At 41.5% G+C, this 22,587-nt stretch overlaps 2 protein-coding genes across 2 annotated transcripts in view; both read left to right on the top strand.

Moving 5' to 3' along the window:
• Positions 1-22,587, top strand: part of klhdc8a (kelch domain containing 8A) — a 67,911-nt gene that overhangs the window by 21,295 nt on the left and 24,029 nt on the right. The window contains 3 exon segments of the mRNA XM_026169014.1: positions 18,190-18,220; positions 18,316-18,514; positions 18,800-19,010. Of these exon segments, the coding sequence (XP_026024799.1) occupies positions 18,190-18,220; positions 18,316-18,514; positions 18,800-19,010 (441 nt within the window).
• On the top strand, positions 4,218-8,871 carry LOC113022997 (sterile alpha motif domain-containing protein 3-like). The gene is given in 7 exon segments (XM_026169015.1): positions 4,218-4,402; positions 4,405-4,542; positions 6,938-7,133; positions 7,303-7,461; positions 7,596-7,683; positions 7,880-8,035; positions 8,489-8,871. Coding segments are annotated over 7 exon segments (1,041 nt in total). The 5' UTR covers positions 4,218-4,386; the 3' UTR covers positions 8,777-8,871.

Here is a 22,587-nt window from a genome sequence, read left to right as displayed (position 1 = left end):
CATCTCACTTGAGTCCAGTTTGTGCATCCTTCAAAAAGTATTGAGAGGATAGAAGGAAAAGCTGTTTGTGCAGCGGGTGAAATACTTATAAACTACTGACTATTTGCTGTTAGCTTCCTCCATGTTAAGTTAGCTCTCCTGCTAATAGCTGGTTCTCTCCTGAGGTGTCTTTTTTCTTTGTCTTTTCTTCTCTGAACTCAAACATGCATATCAATAGAGGATTTTACCAGATAAGGCTTGTTTGAGCCAAACCCTGATTGATTCAGACTGTGCTGGGAGAGCTGTTGGCCAATAAACAATGCCTTGCTTAAATGCCTATGTGCACCCACAGAGAGAGAGGGAGGGTACACACGGGGTCAGTTGTAGAGCAGAATAAACACACCATGTGTTTGATCTCACCTCTAAATAATGAAAAATAGGTTACTCCACTGAAAAACAACCTGGTGTAGGAGGTTACTGAAGCCTTTTCCCAGATTTTAGCCCAACCTCTAAGACAGACTTGAAAGGAGGATTAAAGCAGAAATCACATGATGTGTTTTTTCAGAACATTCAAAGATTGCTGCTGCATTTCACTTGTAATGTTGTTGGTGCAGTAGCCAAGATGACAGTCTCTTTCATTCTAAATGTACAACCCGTTTGTAATCTGCAGGACCATGATGGTGATGAATATAGATGTTTTTAGTCTATTTGCAGGATTTCTCCCAAGCAGATTATCCTGTAAAAACAAGCTGAAGCAAACATATTTATGCAGATCAGGCACAGGAGCTGCTTGATGTTGGCATTTGTTTTGGCATCCAGTTGGCTTTTTCACATACATTTTCACATACATTTAACATGGTACTCCAGTAATTCAGCATGGCATTTATGTAATGTCAGGATCCACAAGATCCCTGACTTTTAAACACCAGATTGTTGCATCCTGTATTTCCTTCAATGCATTTCTTTTATTAGACCCTTTCTCCCTGGTAAACACAAACTCCCCAACACCAGTTTCTAATCTAATTTGCATGTCACACCCACATACATTTAGCTGTGAATGTACTGTATGTGATTACGCATGCCGTGCCACATTACAGCGTGCGATCACGTCAGATTCAATTGTTCAGGCATCGTGTAACTATTTTCATTGGTTACTGTGGTAACAACCTAGATAGTATGTGTGCATGCTAACTGCTGTGATTTCCCAGCACAGCATGAAACAACATGCCGTTGTCTATAGTGATAATGTGTCCTGTCAGTCTGTCCTAGCGGCACCTTGTCACGGTGAAGGAGTGTCTCTGTGACAGACGTGTTTAGGCAGTTGTTATTCTGAGCTTATTGGATTCTGGATGCCAGCGTATCCATGGGTGTGTTTACAACCATTAGGTTCAGTTAAAATGTGTGGTTTGATTCTTGGGTGAAAGACATATGGTCGAACACAGGATTTTTTGATAACACGGATAAGGGAACTGCTTCTTTGGTACCAAGCTGATGACGAAGTTCTGAAAGTGTGGCAGCGCTTGTTTGTTTTTTTTAACGGTACCACAGGTGCTGGAGATACGGACAATGGCAGCAACATGTGGAGAGTCAGAGGTAAGCTAACAAAGCTTCAATTAGCGGCTAACGTTAATGTAGCTGTCCTTGACCATATGAAACAGGCTAATCACTCTTTTGATCAACTTGTCATTTGTTTTGATGTTAAATGACAGCTTACAGAAGCAACCCTCTCTCTTAGAGAATGCTTTGTTCATCAAGCGACCAAGCTGGAGTATTTAAATGATCTGATGTGGATTGTACCAGCTGGTGCCTGTGGTGGTGATTGAAAGGTTAAGCCTTTTACATGCAAATTTCAGGTTGGCAGCAAGTGTCACACCAAATCAGGTGAATGAGAAGTGAGACCGTCAAAGCTTGAAACTCATGTGGTTAGTTTAGCCTAAGAAAAAGACCAAGCACTAATATGTGTATATGTGAAAGACTTTGTGTGTGGTCACCAGTATATGAACCTAGACAGCTAGATCAGAAATCACCAACACCGTCCACCAAGACAGTACAAATATGTGGGCTGCAAACAAGCAGAGTGCGAATAATCGACAAACACACACAGAGCTTGTTGCTTAATCTGGCAAACATCATACAGACTAAGGGTATTTTGTTGTCCCACTCAGACGAAGAGGGCAGCCAAAAAGAACTGATATGTTCTGATACACGAGCAAAAACTTCAGTCAGACACTGAGATGAAATTTTTATCCTACCTGTTTCCCGTCAGTGTGTGAGGGCAGCGTGGATGAATCCTGACAGCTGAGATGGAGCACAGGATTCATCCAAAGGAGGGCTGCTTTACTACGAGTAAGTCCACCATATAAATGTGAAGCCTGTGTCAAATGTGTAAAAGAACTTTGAACATTATTTTCCATCCTGACAAATACAACATTTATGTAGTTACTTCTGCTGTTCCACTGCCACTTTTCCTGCTTGTTGGATGCTGCTGCAAATATGTAGTCTAAAGAAGCTGACACACTACTCACCATAAGTAATAAGAGGAAATCAGTCCGTCTAATGCAAAATCCTAAAAAAAACTTTACTGATGCCTGAAACGTGTCATTGTAAGATTTAGACCCAGATGTTTCACATCTGCCTAAGTCATACTAATAGGTGTAATTTGACAGATAAGACAGTTTTTAAAAATGTTACGTAACAAATATGTGAGAGGAATAAAAAATTGAACTGAACCTTTAACATCTGCAGCAGTCAAATGCAGTACACATATTATTGCAGTAACCCAAAAACATAAAAGTAAAATTCCCCTAGGAAACATTTGCTGCTCAGTAGGCACTTTCATCTTTGAAACTTGACTGCTTTATTGCTACTTCTACAACTGACTACCTCCTCCATCACTAAGAGTTGTGCTTGTAACATATTTAAACCTTATTTTTTGACATTCATTCATATACACTGTTCTTTCACTCCCTCTATCAGTTCTGCATGAACTACTGTCTTTACTGTGGAGATTCATGAGAAGTGAATATTAAAAGCTTTAAAGGAAAATGGTTTGTGAAGTGTAAGCTCTGAACAGTCTGCTTAAATGTTAAAATGAGAGTGTTACATAAGTAAGTAAGTAGGTACACTTCTATAAACTCCCAATGACTGTCCTGATGTATTGGCCCTAAAATAGCTGAAAACTGTGAGAGTTTAGGGAGAGAGAGCGATGGAGAGAGAGACAGGAAGGAACTGCTTGGTAGGGTCAGTGGTCAACTGTTACTATAGATACATATAGATACATACATATCTACTTGGCTAACACCCAAGGTTATTACAATTAACTGAAACCAAGCTGAAAACTAGAATTAAGAGTGATAAAACATTTTAATTAACTTCTACTAAAGTGTTTTAGGTAGAATTTAGATTTTAGTTAGTTTTTTTTTTTAGTTTTGAAAATAATGAAAACAGCAAATCCTGTGTTTTCATCTCACCTTACTCCTAGAATCTTCATGGGTCGCAGCAACCCTCTACACCAGCGGTCCCCAGCCTTTTTTGCGCCACGTACCGGTTTAATGTCAGACAATATTTTCACAGACCAGCCTTTAGGGTGTTGCAGATAAATCCAACAAAATAAAATGATACGACCAAGACAAAAACTGTGCTATTTTGTAAATATAATAATAAAGGCCGAATTCACTGTGTAATTCTGTAACTTTATTAGCAGTGTCCTCCGGAAATGCGCCAACAACATTGAGCATAACATCCTCCTCTCTGCCCCTTAATGCTCTCTGGTTGCTATGGTAACACGTAAATATTTATTTCAAAATAAGACACACAACTGCACAGTCAGAAATAGGGGTACGGAAGGGGTACATTACTGTGCCCCAAGGTACAAAAATGGCATTAATACAGTCTAAGGACAAATATTGGACCTCGGGGGAACTATCTGTACCTTTTTTAGCATCTGAAAGGTACATACATGTTCCTTAATTGTGAAAAGTACTTATTTGTACCCATTCTTTCAAAAGATAAAGTACAGGTTGATTAAGCTCTTTTTGATTAGAGTTTTTTTTTATTCTTTTTGACAGTAATTTATTTGCAACTGTATTGATTTAAGCATATATTTTAGTGTTTTTATTTTATTTTTTATTATTTTCATTGCTGTTGTTGTTTTTGTATTCCCTGAACCCCCCTTATTTTTAAGCTGCTTTAAGAGCAATGAATTTATTTGAAAGAAAAAAAAGTAAAAATGCATTTAAACATTTTTTTAAGAGAGTGTTTTTTTTAAAAGTATAACTATTTGGATGAATTACAAAAAAGCACCCTTATTGAACTCGGAGTGCGAGTTGAGCCCATCCTCACAACATCAAACAAAAAGTAGAAGAAGAAACTCAACGAATAGCTGGTGGATTCTAGAATTTTCTGTAAATGCAGCAGGTGCCATTTTGTTTTATCAACGGACGGAGATGGATGACGAACTTGCAAGTCCTGGTGTGCTCTGTTCACTTTCAACCGAGGAACTCTTAACAAAAATACAAGAGTGGGGCTTAGATGTCACCGAAGGTGAAGCTCAGCGTTTCAGAGGTAAGTTTTATTTAAAGAAAAATGTAGCGTAATTACTAATTATTGGTTTAGCCTAGCTTAACGTATATTAGCAATTTAGCTAGTTTCGGCACTCTCTTAGCTCAAATTATGTCTTTTTACAAACGTTTTTACAAACGTTTCATGTGTAAAGTTGAGGTCACAGTTCTGAAAAATGAAAAATGTGTACACATAGTATTTGTATAAGTTTGAACTTATATATGTGGTTCGGCCACAGTCTATGGGTTCGGTAACCCCTGCGCAGCGGAACGGCGCGAAATTTGATTCCCTGGTAGCTGAATGCAGTTTACCATTAGTGTATTAATGGTTTAATAAAATCACGTTTTTACATCCATTCCAAGGCCATCAACACACATGGGCGGCTGAATATAACGTTTAAAGGAAATATCTTGACGCCGCACTTGTTTAAAATATAACAAGGGTGTTGCAGCTGGGGTTTGATAGTCGCGTTTTAAGCAATGTGGGAACTTTTTCAGCATGTAATCTGAGCTTGTAATACGGTCCTGCGGGTGTTATCGCTATAAGTAATCGGTCTGAAAGAACAGACGGCAAAAACTGTCGGAAATCTGGAGAAAGGAGTCACCTTAGTAGTGAATAGGGATGGGTATCGAAAACCGGTTCTTGTTGAGAACCGGTTCCCACTGTTTCAATTCCTTGGAATCGTTTGCCATTTTTGCAAACGATTCCCTTATCGATTCCAGACGCCCCGAATGACGTCACCACGTTGCGGAGCGTCATTTACCTGGCAGGAAACATGGCGCCTAAGCGGCTCAAACGCTCAAAAGTTTGATTATACTTTATGAGAACCGATGACAACAGGGCAACTTGCAAAGTAGATATTTCATTTAAGGGAGGAAACACTACGAATATGCAAAAGCATTTGCTCACAAAACACGCGATGACACGCGTTTTTAATTCCGCTCCGGACTCGTGACTCTCAACCCAGCAGCAGCGCTAACGTTTGCACGTCCTCTCCCGTTAATGCGGCAGGTAAATAATCAACTAACAGTGCATATTATGTTAGTGCAATCTGCCTTATTACAAGACCTGCCATTACTGTACATGTAGGTGACCATGATGAGAGAGACAGACAGAGTCTGGCTGGCGCTCGCTGGCAGTTCTCGCTGCAGTCTACCGGTAGCGTCTCCTTTCAGGCCAGGATAGACTAATGTCACCGAGCAGTGTCTAAGTTTGTGGTCAAAGGCTTGCACCCATTTGCCACAGCAGATGCCCCCGATTTTTGGTAAGTGAATGTGTTTAATTGTAGGCAGGGACATTACTGGATATTCTTGTGTAATTGCCACAGAACAATTTATGTTATACTTTGTTATTGCTACAGAAGAATGTTGCAGCTTTAAGGCAGGGATGACTCCTGGAGTTGCTTTCTCACTGCATATGCTTTATTTCACAATCAGATCGATTCGATAACAAAAACATACAGCAGCTCCTCTCCTACTCCTAGCCCTTCGCTGCGGTGGAAAAAAGAACGACTTCAATCCCCTTCAAGGAACATACGTACAAAATAGTTTTCCTGATACACCAATGGGGCGTTCAATGCCATCTTGTAAATATGAGTACTCTGGCAGAGTAACAGTTCAAATGAAAAATACACCAGAACAAACAAGCAAACAAAAAAAGAAGTGTGGGGTACCTTTGAACCAATGAACAAAGTATAACAATTTATACTTTTTAACATAACCCGACCCCGTCAATATGTGATATGTCTCACAAGAATATTTATTTTATTATTTTACATTTACAATTTTTTTTTCCTGGGGACCCTGTGACACCCCATTGAAGAGCCGTAGGCTGGATCTCTCAAGATCTCACTGTTGGGTTTGTAAGGCCATGTTACTCCTAAATTTCTATCTTGTTCAAAGAGAAGATATAAAACAAAGCTCTGAGCTAATCGACCTTAGTGTTCTCCTTTTTTTTAAAAAAAAAAAGAATCGATAAGAGAATCGATAAAGAATCGAATCGTTAAACAGAATCGAAAATGGAATCGGAATCGTTAAAATCTTATCAATACCCATCCCTAGTAGTGAATATTAACACATTACAGCATTCTAGTCTTTTTTTTTTTCTTCCAAACTTGAAAGGGCACAAAAGCATGCAGGACTCTGCTCTCCTGTGTCCAGTAGTCCCAAACAAACATCTAAATTTAAAAATGAAAACTTTGCATATCGAGAGGATTCACTCTAAAAATTTGGTTTATTTTATTTAATTTACAGATTTTTTTAATGAATATTTCTTTGAACTGAAAGAAGTTGTACAAAAGGTTTTAATGTGTGTGATATACGGTTTTTACCCATGTAAAAATGTGGTGATAAATATCCTTACATTGAATTTAAAGTTTGTACTACCATTTATCTTGCAGACAATGAGGTTGATGGTGACACAGTTGACTGCGGTCTTACTGAGACTATGGTTGCATACCTTTTCCAAGGATCCTTCAAAAAGCAGGTTAAATTCAACCAATTTGTGTCAAGGATGAAGGAATCTTCAGTGACGCTGACTCTACAGACTGTCTCTCCAGAAGACTGGCAACCATCTACTTCGTCAACTTCAATAAGGTATTTTCTTATTTATAATGAAGTTAGTATGTCTGAAGCATACATGTTGGCCGTTATGCACTTTTAGGATTTAGTTAATATGATCATTGTTTCTACCATATGTATTGTTACTGTAGTGTTTTATACTTCAATTCATACAATAAAAACAAACACTTAACTGTTTTCACAGCAATGAAAATACTTTGAGACTGCCAGCCTCTTTTGAAATTCCAAGATTTTCCAAAAATCTGCAACTAAAACTGGACAACAAAGAACCGTGCCATAAAAATCCAAGGGACAGACACACAATAATCAGAGTTCTATATGAAGCTGTGGCACAGTATACTATGTAAGTTAATCAGGGTAATGTTAGCTTGTTGCTTTAGAAAAAGCTGAATCTGTCATATTGAAAATAAACTCACACTTGATAAAGTTTGTTTGTCAGCAGTTGCTCTAACACTTATGTTTCTTCTTATATTACAGGTATCCCACAAATTCTGAATATGTGCAAGCTGTGAAGACGCTGGTAATGAAGTATCCTTTCCTCAAGGATCGTGAGGGAAATGGTTATGTAAGTTAAATTTTAAATTTGCATAAGGTTCCTTCAAGATTACAAAGTAAAAGTGAAGCTTTTTTCGATCTTGTTTTGTTAGTAAGACAATCTGTAGCCTTCTCAGTAGGTTTGTATGAAGTATGTTTACTGATTCTTTGTTGGGTGTATTTTGTGTAGATTGTTTTTACAGTAACTTATGTTTCTGTTTAACAAGCACACATGGCATATGTCTTTGAGACGTAAATTCAAATCAGAGCGGGCACCACTAGTCGACAGTGAGACAGTGAGACGTTGTAAGGAGAAGTTTGGTTCTACGAGGAGAGGGCAGCCTAATAAATGTCAACGAACAAGTCAGAGAAATGTTTGTCAGGTTGGTGTGAGGGACATCTTGAGCTATAAAATGTTCTTGCATCTGTTATTGCATCTAAAACTAAGGATTAGGGATGCAACTGTACCCCTTTTTTCAAACCGAAACAATACCAATACTTGGATTAGAGCACTTGCTAATACAAAGTACCAGTGCTAATACTTCTACCTCACAAAATATTATTAATTGGAAGGCGCTAAAAGAGGGTGAACTAGATTTTAAAAAACATTTTAAATATGACTCCAAAACTAAAATTTCAAGTTAACAATTAAGATTTTATGTGAAATTATTTCAGAGTTTCCATATTTTAAATATTGGTTCATGGTATCGGTTAACTTTAAACGATACGAGTTCTTTGTGATGCACAGATCGTGTCAGCTCTAATTGTATATTTAGTCTTATGTTGGGTTTCTAATCTGTTTTGACTTTCTCTTCTCACTCTTGCTTTCTTTCAAGGGACCATGCGTCCAAGGAGAGGATTTATTATCCATAGACGCCCACTTAAAGGTCTTACAGTGCCAATATCAGAAGATGCAACCAGATACCATGGTGGTTCATAACCGTATGCAGCAAACGTTTGCTTGGCGGCAAAAAGAAATTGCAGATGGTATGCCTGTGGAAGATGTGTTGAAGAAGTACCCCTTCTTAGGGATGCCTACTGGTGTAAGTCAGAAAGCTGAATTGAACTTGGAAATAGCTGTCACATTTAACATGTTTATAGTAGTAAATTTTATTTGCCCTTGACCTTGCTTTCTTCATCTGTCCCTCTTTCCTTTTTTTGTATGTTCATGTAACTTCTTACAGTATTGTTGTTAAATTCTATAAAAAAAAAAATTATGCAGCACCATACATAATTAATATCAACTTTAGATTATTTCATTTTCATACACTGTTATTTTGTACTGAAAATGAATTTTTTATAATTTTTTATAATTTTGATAATTTATCAGCTCACATGATTGGTGGTTTTTCTATGTCATTTAACACTGGTAGAATTTGTCGGTATTGCATGGCTTCTTATGAAGATATGAAACAATCCTTTGAGGAAGAAAGCTTTGTTTTAAGAACATCAGAGGTTCACCAGTATCATCTTGCACGAATCCAAGAATTTCCGGATGATAAAACAATATATGGTGTAAATAGTTCATGTCCTTTTGACAGACTGAGTTATTTCAGTGTTACGCAAGCTTTACCACCTGATGTGATGCATGATCTGTTGGAAGGTGTAGTTCCTCTAGTTATGAAACTAGTGATTTGTAAAGCCCACACTGAGAAGCATATTACAATTAGAGAGATCAATGAAGAATTGCAAAAAATGTCCATTGGTCAGAATGACAAAACAAACAAACCAGTACAGTTATCAGAGAGACTTCAGAGTGTTGGTATTGTTGGATCAGCATCTCAAAAGTGGTGCCTGTTCAGATTGCTGCCATTTCTGATGGCAGACCGTGTGCCACCTAATTGTAAATATTGGCATGTTTTTCTTCTATGTCGTGAAATAACAGAGATTGTAATGGCTAAAAAAGTGCGAAAAGAGAATATTTTATTGTTGAAGTTGCTTGTCCATGAGTTTCTCACAAAACTGAAAAGTGTATTTGGGGATGTAATTACACCAAAGTGTCATTATTTAATCCACTATGCAAGACTGATTGAAATGTTCGGCCCTCTACGTTTGTTATGGTGTATGAGATTTGAAAGTAAGCACCAGTATTTCAAAACGTTGTCCCGCAATTGTAGAAATTTTATGAACATTGCTACAACTTTGAGCAACAGACATCAGTTCAGACAGTGCTGGGAGCTTTCTAACAAAAGTTTACTTGGTGAATTTGAAAATGTTTTTGGAAAAAGTGTGACTACATCATTTTTGTCATTACCACTGGAACTGCAACAAGCACTGACAGTCTATTGTGGCTTTTCTGAAGTTGATAGTGCTAAGAAAGTTTTCCAGCGTGTCAGAAGTAATTGTGAACAGTGTCAAATACTGTGTAAGAGATGTGTTTGTCATTGATGTACTGCATTCAGAGAAGATTCCTCTGTTCTGGCAAATTAAGTACATATTTAATATTGACACAATGTGGGTCTTTTGTGGAAAAATTCTCATTCCTGTTATATGACAACCATTTTCATTCATACAGTGTTAGAGTTGATAGTGAATGGACGTTGCTAAAACCTGGACAGGAAATTGATGTTGCAGCTTATGACACATACTCTGTTGATAACAGTTTGTATGTAACAGTTAAGCAATGTATTTAAGAAGGTAATAAATGTGACAAGTATTTTTGACTTTGTATCTTCAATTTTTCAAATCTTGAGAAGAAAAATATAGGAAATCTGTGTGTAGATACTGAACCTTTAGAAATACATTTTTGTACTCCTTTTAAGGGTTCTTTTTTGTACTTTATACTAAGGGTACAACTTTGCCCTTTAAAGTACAGGTTTGACGTGTAAAAGGTACAAATTACAAGGGTACAAATCAGTACCCACAGTTTAGGGTACAGAACGGTACCTTAGAGGGTACCACCCCAGTGACAAGCCATTGTACCCCTATAGGTACATTTCTGTACTTTAATTTCTGAGTGTGCAAGGTAACCAATTCTGATAATTTCAGTTCCTTCTGCAGATTATTCCAGGAAGCAGGGGCAGCGTATTTAAAAGCCCTTTTCCCCAGTTCTGTTCTGATTTTTGGGACAATCAATTGTATGATTTTGTTCGAACGAAGGTTGTATTGGTTGTGGTTTTTACACATATAAACACATAAATAAGATGGAACCAGCCCAAGGAGAGATTTATAGATAAAGATCAACCAATGGAATAGTCTGCGAATATGCAAAGATGGACATTTAGCAGCAGCATACAAAGAACAATGATGTACACGATTTCCATAGCCAGTAATAATGCTCTCTCCAAGTCTACAAAACACATGTGAACATGTTTGGGCTGGGTCCCACATAGCCTTGGTTGTCCTCAAGAGAATAAAGAGCTCGCCCCAGTGTTCAATAACAGGACATAATTAAATCAATGATTTACATAATCTTTTAAAGCAAAAATGAAATAAATAAATAAATAATGTGAAAATAAATGTGTAAGTAAAGTGAGTAGAGTCCCTGAGGAAAAGTAATGCTGGATTTCTTCCTTGCAAGTTTGATTAAGAAGGGATTAACTCGCATGGCGGCACAGTTGGATCCAGTTTAGTCATCTCAAGTATTCTAATTTGTTGTATCAAATGTTATTAGCAGTTGGATCCATGCCTTGGCTTCAGGTTAGCTTTTGCAATCTCAGTATTTGCATATTCATTTTTCTGAGGTCTATGAGCAGAACGACCAGCGGAGAGACTTCAGATGTTTCTCCTTCGTGATAACCTGTTTGCCACAAATTATGTTCATTGTCATTCAAACTTGGATGGATGGTTGATAACACAATAATGACTCGTAAGACACAATTTTTCATTAAAATGCATTTCAGTATGTTTCATTTAACGAATGAAGGTTTCACTAGTTTTACATTCAGATTAGAGTCCCTGCACAGTGACAGCAGAGGGATAGTAGGAAGGCAACCTAATTAAAAGTTTCAAGTTGGAGGCATGCTGATTGTAAATGACTTCAGATGATGCTGGTAGGCTTACTGTTGATCTCAAGCTGTTCAAGCAGTTAATTGAAAAACAAAAAAACAAAAACGATATGGCAAACCAAATTGGTTACAGATTGCAATTAATGCACTCTGTGAGCTGGGCTGGATGAAAACTACCCAGCCTTGTTAGCAAATCCCCCTCGCCCCCCGCTGGGGTCAGACTATAGGAACACAACCGCTTTTATTTGTTTTTCATCCGTTTTCATAAGCTATTATTAACAGCAAACCAAGCGATAAGCAATCACAGGCAAACGACGTTAAAAAAACAAACCCCAAAAAACAAAAGCAGCACCTCTTGAGAAAAGCCTAACTGTTGCTATGGCAACATATCCCTGCACAATAAAATGTGGGAGATTTTATTTTGAAGGATGGTCCTCTGTATTTTCACCCTTTGTCCTTTATCGTCTCTGTTTGTGAGGTGATCAAAGGTGTGACAGATAAAGCTTGCCAGTAAAATGGACAGAGAGGCGGAGAGTGTACCTTTCCAAGGTGAGGGGGCATGTTTTTAAAAGGAGATGTAAAGCTTTAAAGGATAAACTGCTTAGAGAGTGTGTTTAATCACAGCTGGATAATTTAACAGTTGCCTTTGTGTGACCTCAAAACACCTGAGTTTGGGAGCAATAACCATCTGTGGTCTGTGAGACAGAGTGCGTTTAAGGTGATGTACTCTGTGATGTAGTCAAAATTAGCCTTGCAGTGCATCGTGGGCTTATTCTGGAAAGCTTCCTCCCACGTCTGTCACAGACTTCCTCCCCCTTTCCTCGCTGGAAACTGTGTGTAGGCAGGAGAAGTGGGTTACACGCAGGAAAGAGAAAGCTCCTGAGGGATGACATAGGAAAAAACAACAGCAGGGCCTGGCTTCACAACGACAAGGAAGGAAAGTTAAACATGAGAGATGCTGACTCACTTCAGACTACAGCTGCTGCTCATCTGAGGATACCTGTAAGAGGTGGATATTTAAATTCACAGTTACACATGAGCAAAGTGATGCAGGGAAAGGTGTGTGACTTGTAGTCAGTTATCCCCGTTCTGCAAAAGTCTGTCATGGAAGCAAGGTATTTTGTGTCATTGGCTTGTACATTATATGACAAGATGACTCAAGCAAGCAATTAATATTTTTTACTATGTAAGAAGATAAGAACAGGTGGATGGTTCTTTTTAATAAATACAACTTAAGATGAAAAGGGTGGAAAAGGGTAGTGGGCACTCTGGGTTAGGAACAAGTGGAGGAGTTTAAGTATCTTGGAGTCTTGTTCACGAGTGACAGGAGGTTGGTAGACGGATTGGCGCTGTGGCTGCAGTGAAGTGGATGCTGTACCGGTCCGTTGTGGTGAAGAGACAGCTGAGTGTAAAAGCGAAGCTCTCAATTTACATCCTTACCCACACCTATAGTCACAAGCTGTGTGTAGTGACCAAAAGAACGAGATCATGGATACAAGAGGCGGAAATGGGCTTCCTCCGAAGGCTGGCTTTTCCCTTAGATAGGGTGAGGAGTTCAGCTATCCGGGAGAGGCTCAGAGTATAGCTGCTGCTCCTTCACATCAAAAGGAGCCAGTTGAGGGTTCAGGCATCTGACAAGGATTTCTCCTGGTCATAGCCAGCCCAATCCACCAAGTACTGAACCACCTGGCCCCGGCGACAAGAGTCCAGAATTCCATGGACAGTTTAACCCCAATTGATGATTCTGGATGGGTGGGGGCTGGAGACCGTAGTGCCAGCGGGGACGTAATGTGTTGTTTAAGCTGTGACAAGTGGACCTTCATAAAAAATGTAACCGATAAATGACCCGACTGACTCTGGCTGCGATCTCGTATGGGCCAATAAACATTGGATTGAGCTTCTTGGATTCGGTATGTCTATTCAGGTGTCTTGTGGAGAGCCAGACCCGGTCCTGTGGTTGAAATGAATGGTCCAGGAAATGTTGACAGCCATGTTGTTTGGTATATTGAGCACTGAAAGTATATAACATGGCCAAAGAGACAATTAGGTGGAGATGAAGCATCACAAAAGCATCCCAATTGTTGGTTGGCCCATATTGCCTATTCTGAGGGTGGTAGCCAGATGTGAGACTGGAAGAGGCCTTCCAGAACCTGGCGGTGAATTGGGACCCCATATCGGAGATGATGTCCTTGGGGAACCCATGTAGCCAGACGACATGTTCTAGAAAGAGTTTGACCGTCCATTTCGTAGAAGGGGGGGCGGATAACGCGACCAGATGTACCGCCTTGTAGAATCAATCCACAAGGGTAAGGATGGTGTTGAGATTGTTAACAGACAGATAGAAGTGACAAAATCATTAACATGGGACCACGGATGTCTGGGAACAGGGAGGCGCTGAAGGTCACCAGCAGAATGTTGGGTGGAGGATCTGACCCGGGAGCAGATGTCACAAGCAGAAACGAACTCACGGATGGCCCAACCCATAGAGATCCACCAGAAGGCATATCAAAGAAGTTGGAGGGTCGTGTTGGGTTCCAGATGGCCCAAAAGCAGGGAGGAGTGTGCTCAGACCATGCCCTCCTGACGACATTTGGAGGGAATGTAAAGCCAACCTGCAGAGGTGTGTGGAGGTGCTGGTTCGGCAGACAGGGCAGCACAAATGGATTCCACCAGGGGCCAGCGAAAGGGTGCTGAAAACCAATGGGGGCGCGTAGGAATAGTTCCTGGTCCAATGTGTGTCACGGTTTGCGGGGCAAGCCATGTTGTGTTAGTGCAGGAGGACCCAAAATGCAGGCAAAGGCTGATGGTATGAGTGGCGAGGACAGAACTAAACATAGACCTAAACTGGGAAAACTAGTAACAAACAAAACCTGAAACCAAAACTCACAGAATGACACACAGAGAAAAACACAAGGGGGCTACACAAGGGATAATGAGTGAAGAGAATGAAGAGCAGAGAGACGTGGAGATTCACCGTTCCAGGGAGGAGCTCGATGGGCATGTTGTAGGAGCGATGTGGGGGTAGATTAGAGGATCCCTTTTTACACCCGACCTCAGAGAGATTGTGGTAGAAAAATCAATGGACTCCGGAAGTGGGAGTTCTGTGGAATCCATTTTGCTGTAGACACTGAGTACCCCAGCCCAGGATCTGGCTCCTCCTGGTGGTCCCTGATGGACTTGCGAATCGGCTGGGTCTGGAACCAGATAGGGTAGGACTGGAGAAGGTGGCCGTCTACTGAAGTGGCCAGAATGAAATGGTCAACCAGGCGTGAAGCGGCTGAGCTGTACCTCTCTGGAACTGGAAGAGTTCTAGAGAAGTACGAGGTCGTGACATAACTGGTTGGTCTATCTTCAAAGCTCATCAAGAGTCTTGGAAGCCTCATGTCCTGCCATCTTATCTCAGATGTCATCGGTCAAACTCTCCATAAATATTGAAAGGAGAGCAGCATTGCCCCAGTTTAACGTAGTGGCTACAATATGGAACTCTGAGAAAAAGTGACACATGGATTGCTTACCCTGACGTAAATGATATAGTTGCAACTCCACCTCCACTTCACTACAAGGGGGATCGAAGGTCTTCTTTAACTCCTCCGCAAACAGGGCATAATCATTGCAGGCTGGGGACTTGGCATTGTAAAGGGCCGCTGCCCATTCCTGGGCACAGGCAGACAAGAGGGAAGTTAGGCTAACTCCTGGTGCACTGATCATGGCTTTGGAAGCGGTGGAACCAGGATGGAAGAATGAACAAAGCTGGATAACACTTATGGCACCTGAGGCGCGCGCTGGCTGACAGTGGCAAGGGTTCTAGAGCTCCTGACATGAGGGAACCAATGTCTGAGCAGAGAACAGGTGGGTCAGTCTCCCTTTTAAACGCAAACCCCGTGGTGACCTGACCACTACCTGACAATCTTTCAGTTTTTGACAGTTTCTCTGAGCATTCAGTGGTCTGACCTTAGGATGAATTTGTTGGGACATCGGCTCCAGGGCAGACTGGCAACTATTTGGAATGTTGTTTTCCTCAGACAATAATCCTTTTCACTATACAATCATGGACTTCAGATAGTTTGGTAATGGCCCTGTAACCCTTCCTAGAGTAATGAGCAGCAGCAGATGCTTCTCATTGTTAGTCCACAGCATTCAGGCCTGTGTAAGCACAGTGCCAAGAAGGAAAGACATCAGCAAACTATTATAACTTGTGCTTTTATATAGGCTCTCAGAGGTCATCATTAATTAATCAAGTTAAGTTGATTATCAACACCTTGTTATAGTGCATATGGAAGGTATTTACAGCTTGTTCCACATTGTGTCATGTTAAACCTTGTTGCAAAATGGATTAAATTAATTTTTCAGCTCAAAATTCTATTCACAATAGCCTATGATGAGCATATTATCAGCAAAGTGTGCTTTTTAGGTATTTATCATAACGTGTTTGGAAGCACTTGGAAGTGTCAGTGAAAACAGCAAAACCTTAAAAAGCATTAATAGGTTAAAAAAATAAAGTTAAATGAAGGTTACAATCTTCCTATTTGAATATTGACCACAACATTAAACAGAGGGATTCCCATAATTGACAAAACTATACATTATGTATCTCCAAAAAGTTGATTCTGTTCATCTGGACGTAGCTTTTTGTGGGAGAAACGTTTCGTCACTCATCCAAGTGACTTCTTCAGTCTCAGCTGACTGCAGGTTTCCCCAATCTTATAAACAGTACATTTGCATAATGACTGAAACCAGCCATATATACATATACATTATGTAGTCCAGCTGGCAGGGCAGTGGCATACCGCCTATATCCATTAGAATCCATCTAAGGTGAACCAAACTCTTCCACCTACTGCTGGGTCCATCTCAGTGGAAAGGATAATTGAAAGGCAAAAAGTACACTGAAACAAAAACAATCGGGTGCCAAACACATTAAAGTGACTCCAGGTCACAAATTCTGCTTCCCATCAACAGACTTTGTTTAGTGCATGGGTGTCAAACTCCAGTCCTCAAGAGTCGGTGTCCTGAAACTTGTACGTGAGTCCCTGCTGCAACACAGCTGAATAAAATTATTAGGTCATTAGCAAGATTCAGCCATTTGATTCATGTTACAGCAGCTCATGAGTGAATGAACATGGTGCAATAAAAGTACATTTTTCAAACACTTACATTTATTTAAATGTACTTGAGCAGGGTTAGGGGTTGCCACCTCAGCATGCAGTCAAGTTCTGTAGAGACTTGGAATTGACCTACTTTTATTCAGGTGTCTTGCAGCAGGGACACATGGAAAAGTTTCAGGACACCGGCCCTCAAGGACTTGAGTTTGACATCCCTGCTCTAAACTATGTCAGTTATTACGGCTTCAGACCTTAATGCAGGGTTTGCTATGTGTGTGCGCTTAGTCTTACAAGAGTTTCATGTGTGATGCAGGTGATGCATGGCTATTTAAATTCTTCCTTTTAAGGCCGTGGCCCCATCTCCTCTCCTGCTGCAACTTTACTCCTCCCTGTGAAGGTGCTTGCACCGTCTCTACATGATAGCACGACTGTTTTGTTCTTCCTGATCTAATTATCTTAATTTGATTTTTGCACATATGTCACATGCAATACATTTGCCAATTTATCCATGGACTTCTTTGCACAAGTGATCCATTTTTCCTCACATCATAATTAAAGTTTAATAAATCTTTGTAAATCTTTATTCAGTTGGCAGTGTGACTTCGTTCTTTGTTGCAGCCTAAGTATAACACAGTACACACAAACCGAGGAGCAGAAGGAAGAATAAATCTATGAAAAATGTCAAAATTCTATTGCAAGAAATATCCCTGAATGAATTTAACTCATAACATTTGCTTAAATTGTGTGTCTTGACTTTAACTTCTTATCACTAATCTAATGTAAACAACAATCTTTTTCTTTTTCCATTCACTAAACTTTGTTTTATCAAATAAAAAAACTTTATGGCGTCGTTGTGACATCATATGACATCATAGGTTGTCATTTAAAAAAATATTAAGTGTGTTGTACATCTTTGTCAATGCCCTTTCATATGATATATTACAAGATCAGATGCTTAGCCAACAGAGGTATTCATGTCCCCCAAGGTCTTGTGTATTGCTGTGAAGTTTGATGACGGTCCATAACGAACTGTGGGTAATATAAAGTTTTACTGATTTTCACAGTTGGTGTGACCTTGAACCTGACCGGTTTTTTAGCAAAATTAAATAAACTCAAGCTGTTATTGGCATCTATTTTCTCTTGAAAACTGTGGACGACTGCACTGCTGACACTAACAGAGACAGAGAGACAAACAAACTGAATCGATTACATACTCCCCCACTGGGGTGAGAAAAATGAAAACATGATAAGTACAGTTCATCAATGACAACAGATCTGACTCTGATTGCATGAAAGCCTTAACTTATTTTAGATAGCGTCTAACATGTTAGACGCTAAAATTAACATGTTGTTGTAAACATTCATTCTGGTAACTCAACTGAAAGCTACATGTACACTACCATTAAACACTGCCACTGATTCCCATCTTTATGCTGTGCTATGTTGCATTACTAAAACCATTTTTGCCTGATGCTGTCTCCGCTCCAGGGCCCAGTGTGAGGTGGAAGACCATCCAGAGGTGAGGAAACACACCTTTCATCTTCTCAGCGTTCCCTGAATAATCCTGCCCTTAACTCTTCTCTGGATCTGGGCCTCCGCTTACCTGCTCCCCAGCTCCCCAGAGAGTCTCCGACTGGGTGCCGATGTCATGGCGGTGCCCAGTGCCCAAGAGTTTCACTGGCAGAGCCTGGCTCGACTGCCCAGCGGCCGTGTCTATCACACTCTGTCTGAAGTGGGGGGGCAGATGTACATGCTGGGGGGCTGTGACGCTGCAGGAAGGCCATGTCCATCTCTGGAGCTCTACTCCCCAGAGGTAAACAATGTGGACAGCGGAGCTGATAGTTTACTGTTTTCTGAGCAGGAATTAATAAACATAAAAATCTTTCAGTCCGTTAAAGACACAAATACACTTTTTTAAGCTAGAAATGAAACAGATATGAATTTATAAGAAACACGCAAGCATTGAATCTGTTTGATGTGTATGTACCCTGAACTAAAGGAGCCATGGACTTTATCTGAACACAGAACTCTAATTTAAAAAGTTAAATACAACCCAGTTCTTTGACAGCTGACGTGTCTTCCTCCTCGCAATTTTCAGGGGGACCGGTGGATAAGCTTGCCCCCTATGCCCACTCCTCGTGCTGGGGCAGCTGTGGCAGTTATGGGAAAGCAGATCCTGGTGGTGGGAGGAGTGGGAGAGGACCAGAGCCCTCTGAAGGTGGTGGAGATGTATAACACAGAGGAGGGGAGGTGGAGGAAGAGAAGTGCTCTACGGGAGGCACTGATGGGTGTATCCATTACAGTGAAAGGTATGGATTATACAGAAACTGTATGCACCACACACTGCGTCTGTTTCTGTTTCTATAGCAAGTTTCTATTATGCATTTTAAGCAAAATTACTTTGTAATGGTTACTGAAAATAATTAGAATATTCCTCCTTAATTGCCCCCTTACAAACAACTATTCATAGTTATGGTAGACTTGCAACATGCTAGCTTTTACTCCAGAGTTTGCACTTGGCCTCAGTTTCATATACTTTTAAGAGATTTTGACTTCTGTAAAGGTCTTTGGCTTTGCTTGTTTGTCATTTTGTGTTGTATTACCCAACATGTTCTTCTGTGGATTCTGTTTAATGGTGACTGGTAAACATCTCATAGCTACGTTGTGACTACATACTGGCAGTAGAGGTTGTATTATTGATCAGGACTGATTGTGAAATGAAATGAAATCAGCAGTTTTGAGGGAAAAACAACAAACAATTAAAAAAAAAATCAAGATTCATACATCGGGATTGTACTGTTATATCTCTTTGTGAGAATATGTACAGTCCATGGGAATTGTTGATATTGTAGAACTGTAATAACACAATGATGCCATTTGAATACTAAACCATCCCACTCAGAAAATCTGTAAGTGTTGTTGATTTCAGCTGCAGAGCAGACATGTGAAGAATACCACCAAACACCATCCTGGAGTTAAATGTGTTCTGAACACAGAATTCAGAACACATTTAACACATTTAAATTTCCTCCAAGCTGCCAGGCCACACTGCGTTCTTGGAAAAATTTAGTTGTAACTTTTGCTGCACAAAGAGTCAAACCAAATACTGAAAGTAAAAACGTACATTATATTTTTGATTAGCTGCTGTTTTTCAAAGTGGCCACTGTTAGCTTTGATGACAGTTTAGCCCTAGCTGGCCTTATGTTTACCAGTTTCATCAGGTTACCACCTAATAGTTTTCAGTTAACAGGTAAGCTATCTTACGGATCTACCATTAGACAGATAAGCTAACAGTAACTCCTGGAAGTTTTGGCTTCTTAATGTTTCTGTGTTCATGTGTTGTATTCTGCTTAGGTAGTGTTATTGTACAGCAAATAGCCCTTCACTGGTGACACATCTGGTGATTTATTCAGCATTCCAGGCAGCAATGTGGTTTAACATTACAATAACCAAAACTCATCACCAAAATACTCTCAGGGCCATTTGGACAGGTAGGATAGTGATGAACAGCAGCTTTAGCTCACCTGGCTGCCACAAACAAGTGTTCGAAACCCTAACAACACATTTCAGAATGAGTTTAATGAGTCCAGAGTGAAGGAAAAGCAACCAGTAAGTGCTCAGCATATGTAGAAAACTTGGAGACTGTTGGAAAGGCTCCACATGATGACCTCATGAGACTGAAGAGTGTGCAAAGATGTTTTCAAAGCAAAAGTCGGCTGCTTTGAAGAATCTGAAATATAATATAAAAGAGCTTTTAGGTTTGTTTACTCTTCTCTCTGCTTTCACTGTTCTGTATTCTCTTTTGATCTTCTTAGTATATCCCTACACTGTAAAAGAAATAAAGAAAAAAACAAGTAGTGAGCATTCACAGTGAAGTAGGGAACATTAATAAGATCTGTTACAGACATAGACATACTCCTCATCCTTAGTTGGGGTGTATAAGTGTGTGTGTGCCAAAGAGCCATTTAAAACCTTTTCTGACAGCTTGTATATAAACATACATTAATAGGTCAAATTGCTGATGGACCTCATTGATCAGCGGGCTGCTCATTTGTCTTGCTTTCAGCTGTGTTTGTCATGATTCGTTGTGTGGCAGGCAGGAGGAGGACCCAAAATGCAAAACTCACAGACACGGGGATGAACTCAAAAAATCACAGCTTTAATGCTGGAGAGGCAGAACGTAGGAAATACAAAACTAAACTGGGAAAACTAAATACAAAGCTCGCCAAGAGACACAGGGAGGAACACACACAACATGAGGGAGAACGCGACGCCGAACAGAGGGAGACGCAGACAGAAATACACAGAGGGTCAACGAGGAAAGTGGGAACACACGGGGAACACAGTTGACACAGATAACCATAACGAGACAGGGCGGGGTGAACATAACACTGACGGGAGACGGGCAGAGTCAAACAGGAAGTACACAGAGGTTCAGACAGGAGGAGAGAGCACAGGGAGAACACAGACATAACAGGCTGGGGAAAACGTGGAATAAAACACGAAAGGGGACAAGGGCTCATGAATACATACAGGGGCACACAGGGGGTGAGAGTCACAAAGGGAAAGCACACAGGGAACAACATAACAGGGCAACTCAGGAAACAGAACCTAAACAGGGAACGAAAATACAAGAAACTAAGAATACTGGGCCCACATGGCCCAGGACCATGACATCACCCCCCCCCTTAAGGGCTGGCACCAGACAGCCAAAACACAGAAAAAACCAAACGGAAAACAACCCAGGGCGGGCGGCGGGGGCCCAGGACGGAAGGCCAAAACAAAAACTACCACCAGAAGCACAGGGGACAGTCCAGAAATCAGTCCAGCGGGCCAACCCAAAGGGCAGCAGCACCAGAGTCCGAACAGTTCAGGGGGCCGACTGTGCGGACGGCAACGGCGGCGACACGGAAACAGTTCAGGGGGTCGGCCGCGCGGAAGGCAACGGCGGCGACGAAGGAGACGACGGAGCAGTTCAGGGGGCCGACCGCGCGGAAGGCAGCGGCGGCGGCGAAGGAGACGACGGAGCAGTTCAGGAGGCCGGCCGCGCGGAAGGCAGCGGCGGCGGCGAAGGAGACGACGGAGCAGTTCAGGAGGGGCGAAGGAGACGGAGCAGTTCAGGAGGCCGGCCGCGCGGAAGGCAGCGGCGGCTCTCCAGTGTTAGGCGTGCTGGCCATGGCCCGGTGGGCACAGGACCAGTCGAGGCAGGACCAGACGAGGACGAAGACTCTGAGGCTGCAGCAGGCGAAGCACAGGCTGGAGCTGCAGCAGGCGAAGCACAGGCTGGAGCTGCAGCAGGCGAAGCACCGGCTGGAGCTGCAGCAGGCGAGGATGAGGCGGCCGCAGGTGGCGGCTGGACAGGCTCCTCGGGCCCTCCAGCTGACGTGGCGCGAGGCTGAACGGACCCCTCGGACCCTCCAGCGGAGACAGGAGGCTGAACGGGCCCCTCGGACCCTCCAGCGGAGACAGGAGGCTGAACGGGCCACTCGGACCCCCCAGCGGAGACGGGTGGCTGGACGGGCCCCTCGGACCCTCCAGCTAACGTGACGTGAAGCGGTGGTGTCGCCGCAGGGTGCCGGATAGGCACACCTGGGAGTCCAACAGCAGCTGCAGGACAAACAGTTATGTAGGCCCCTGGCTGGACTAGGAGCTGAGGAAACACAGGCTGCTGAGGCACAAACCCAGAGAGAGAGAAAGCAGGTAGAAAACAGTCTATAGGGCTTAACATCTTGGCACGAAAAACCATGAAGTGAACAGTGGTAGTGACCACCAGTTCTGAGCCAGCAATCATAGGGTACCCAGAGTCTGCATCAGTCCAAAGTGGCTCAAAGGTTAATGGCCCTGTCTCTGTAACCCCAGGAGAGGTCAACATAAGCTGATTGGACT

This window comes from Astatotilapia calliptera, chromosome 5 (genome assembly GCF_900246225.1).
Source record: "Astatotilapia calliptera chromosome 5, fAstCal1.2, whole genome shotgun sequence".
In the NCBI taxonomy this organism is placed as follows: Eukaryota; Metazoa; Chordata; class Actinopteri; order Cichliformes; family Cichlidae; genus Astatotilapia; species Astatotilapia calliptera.
Note: the sequence above shows the minus strand (reverse complement) of the source record. Positions and strands in the feature narration are given on the sequence as shown.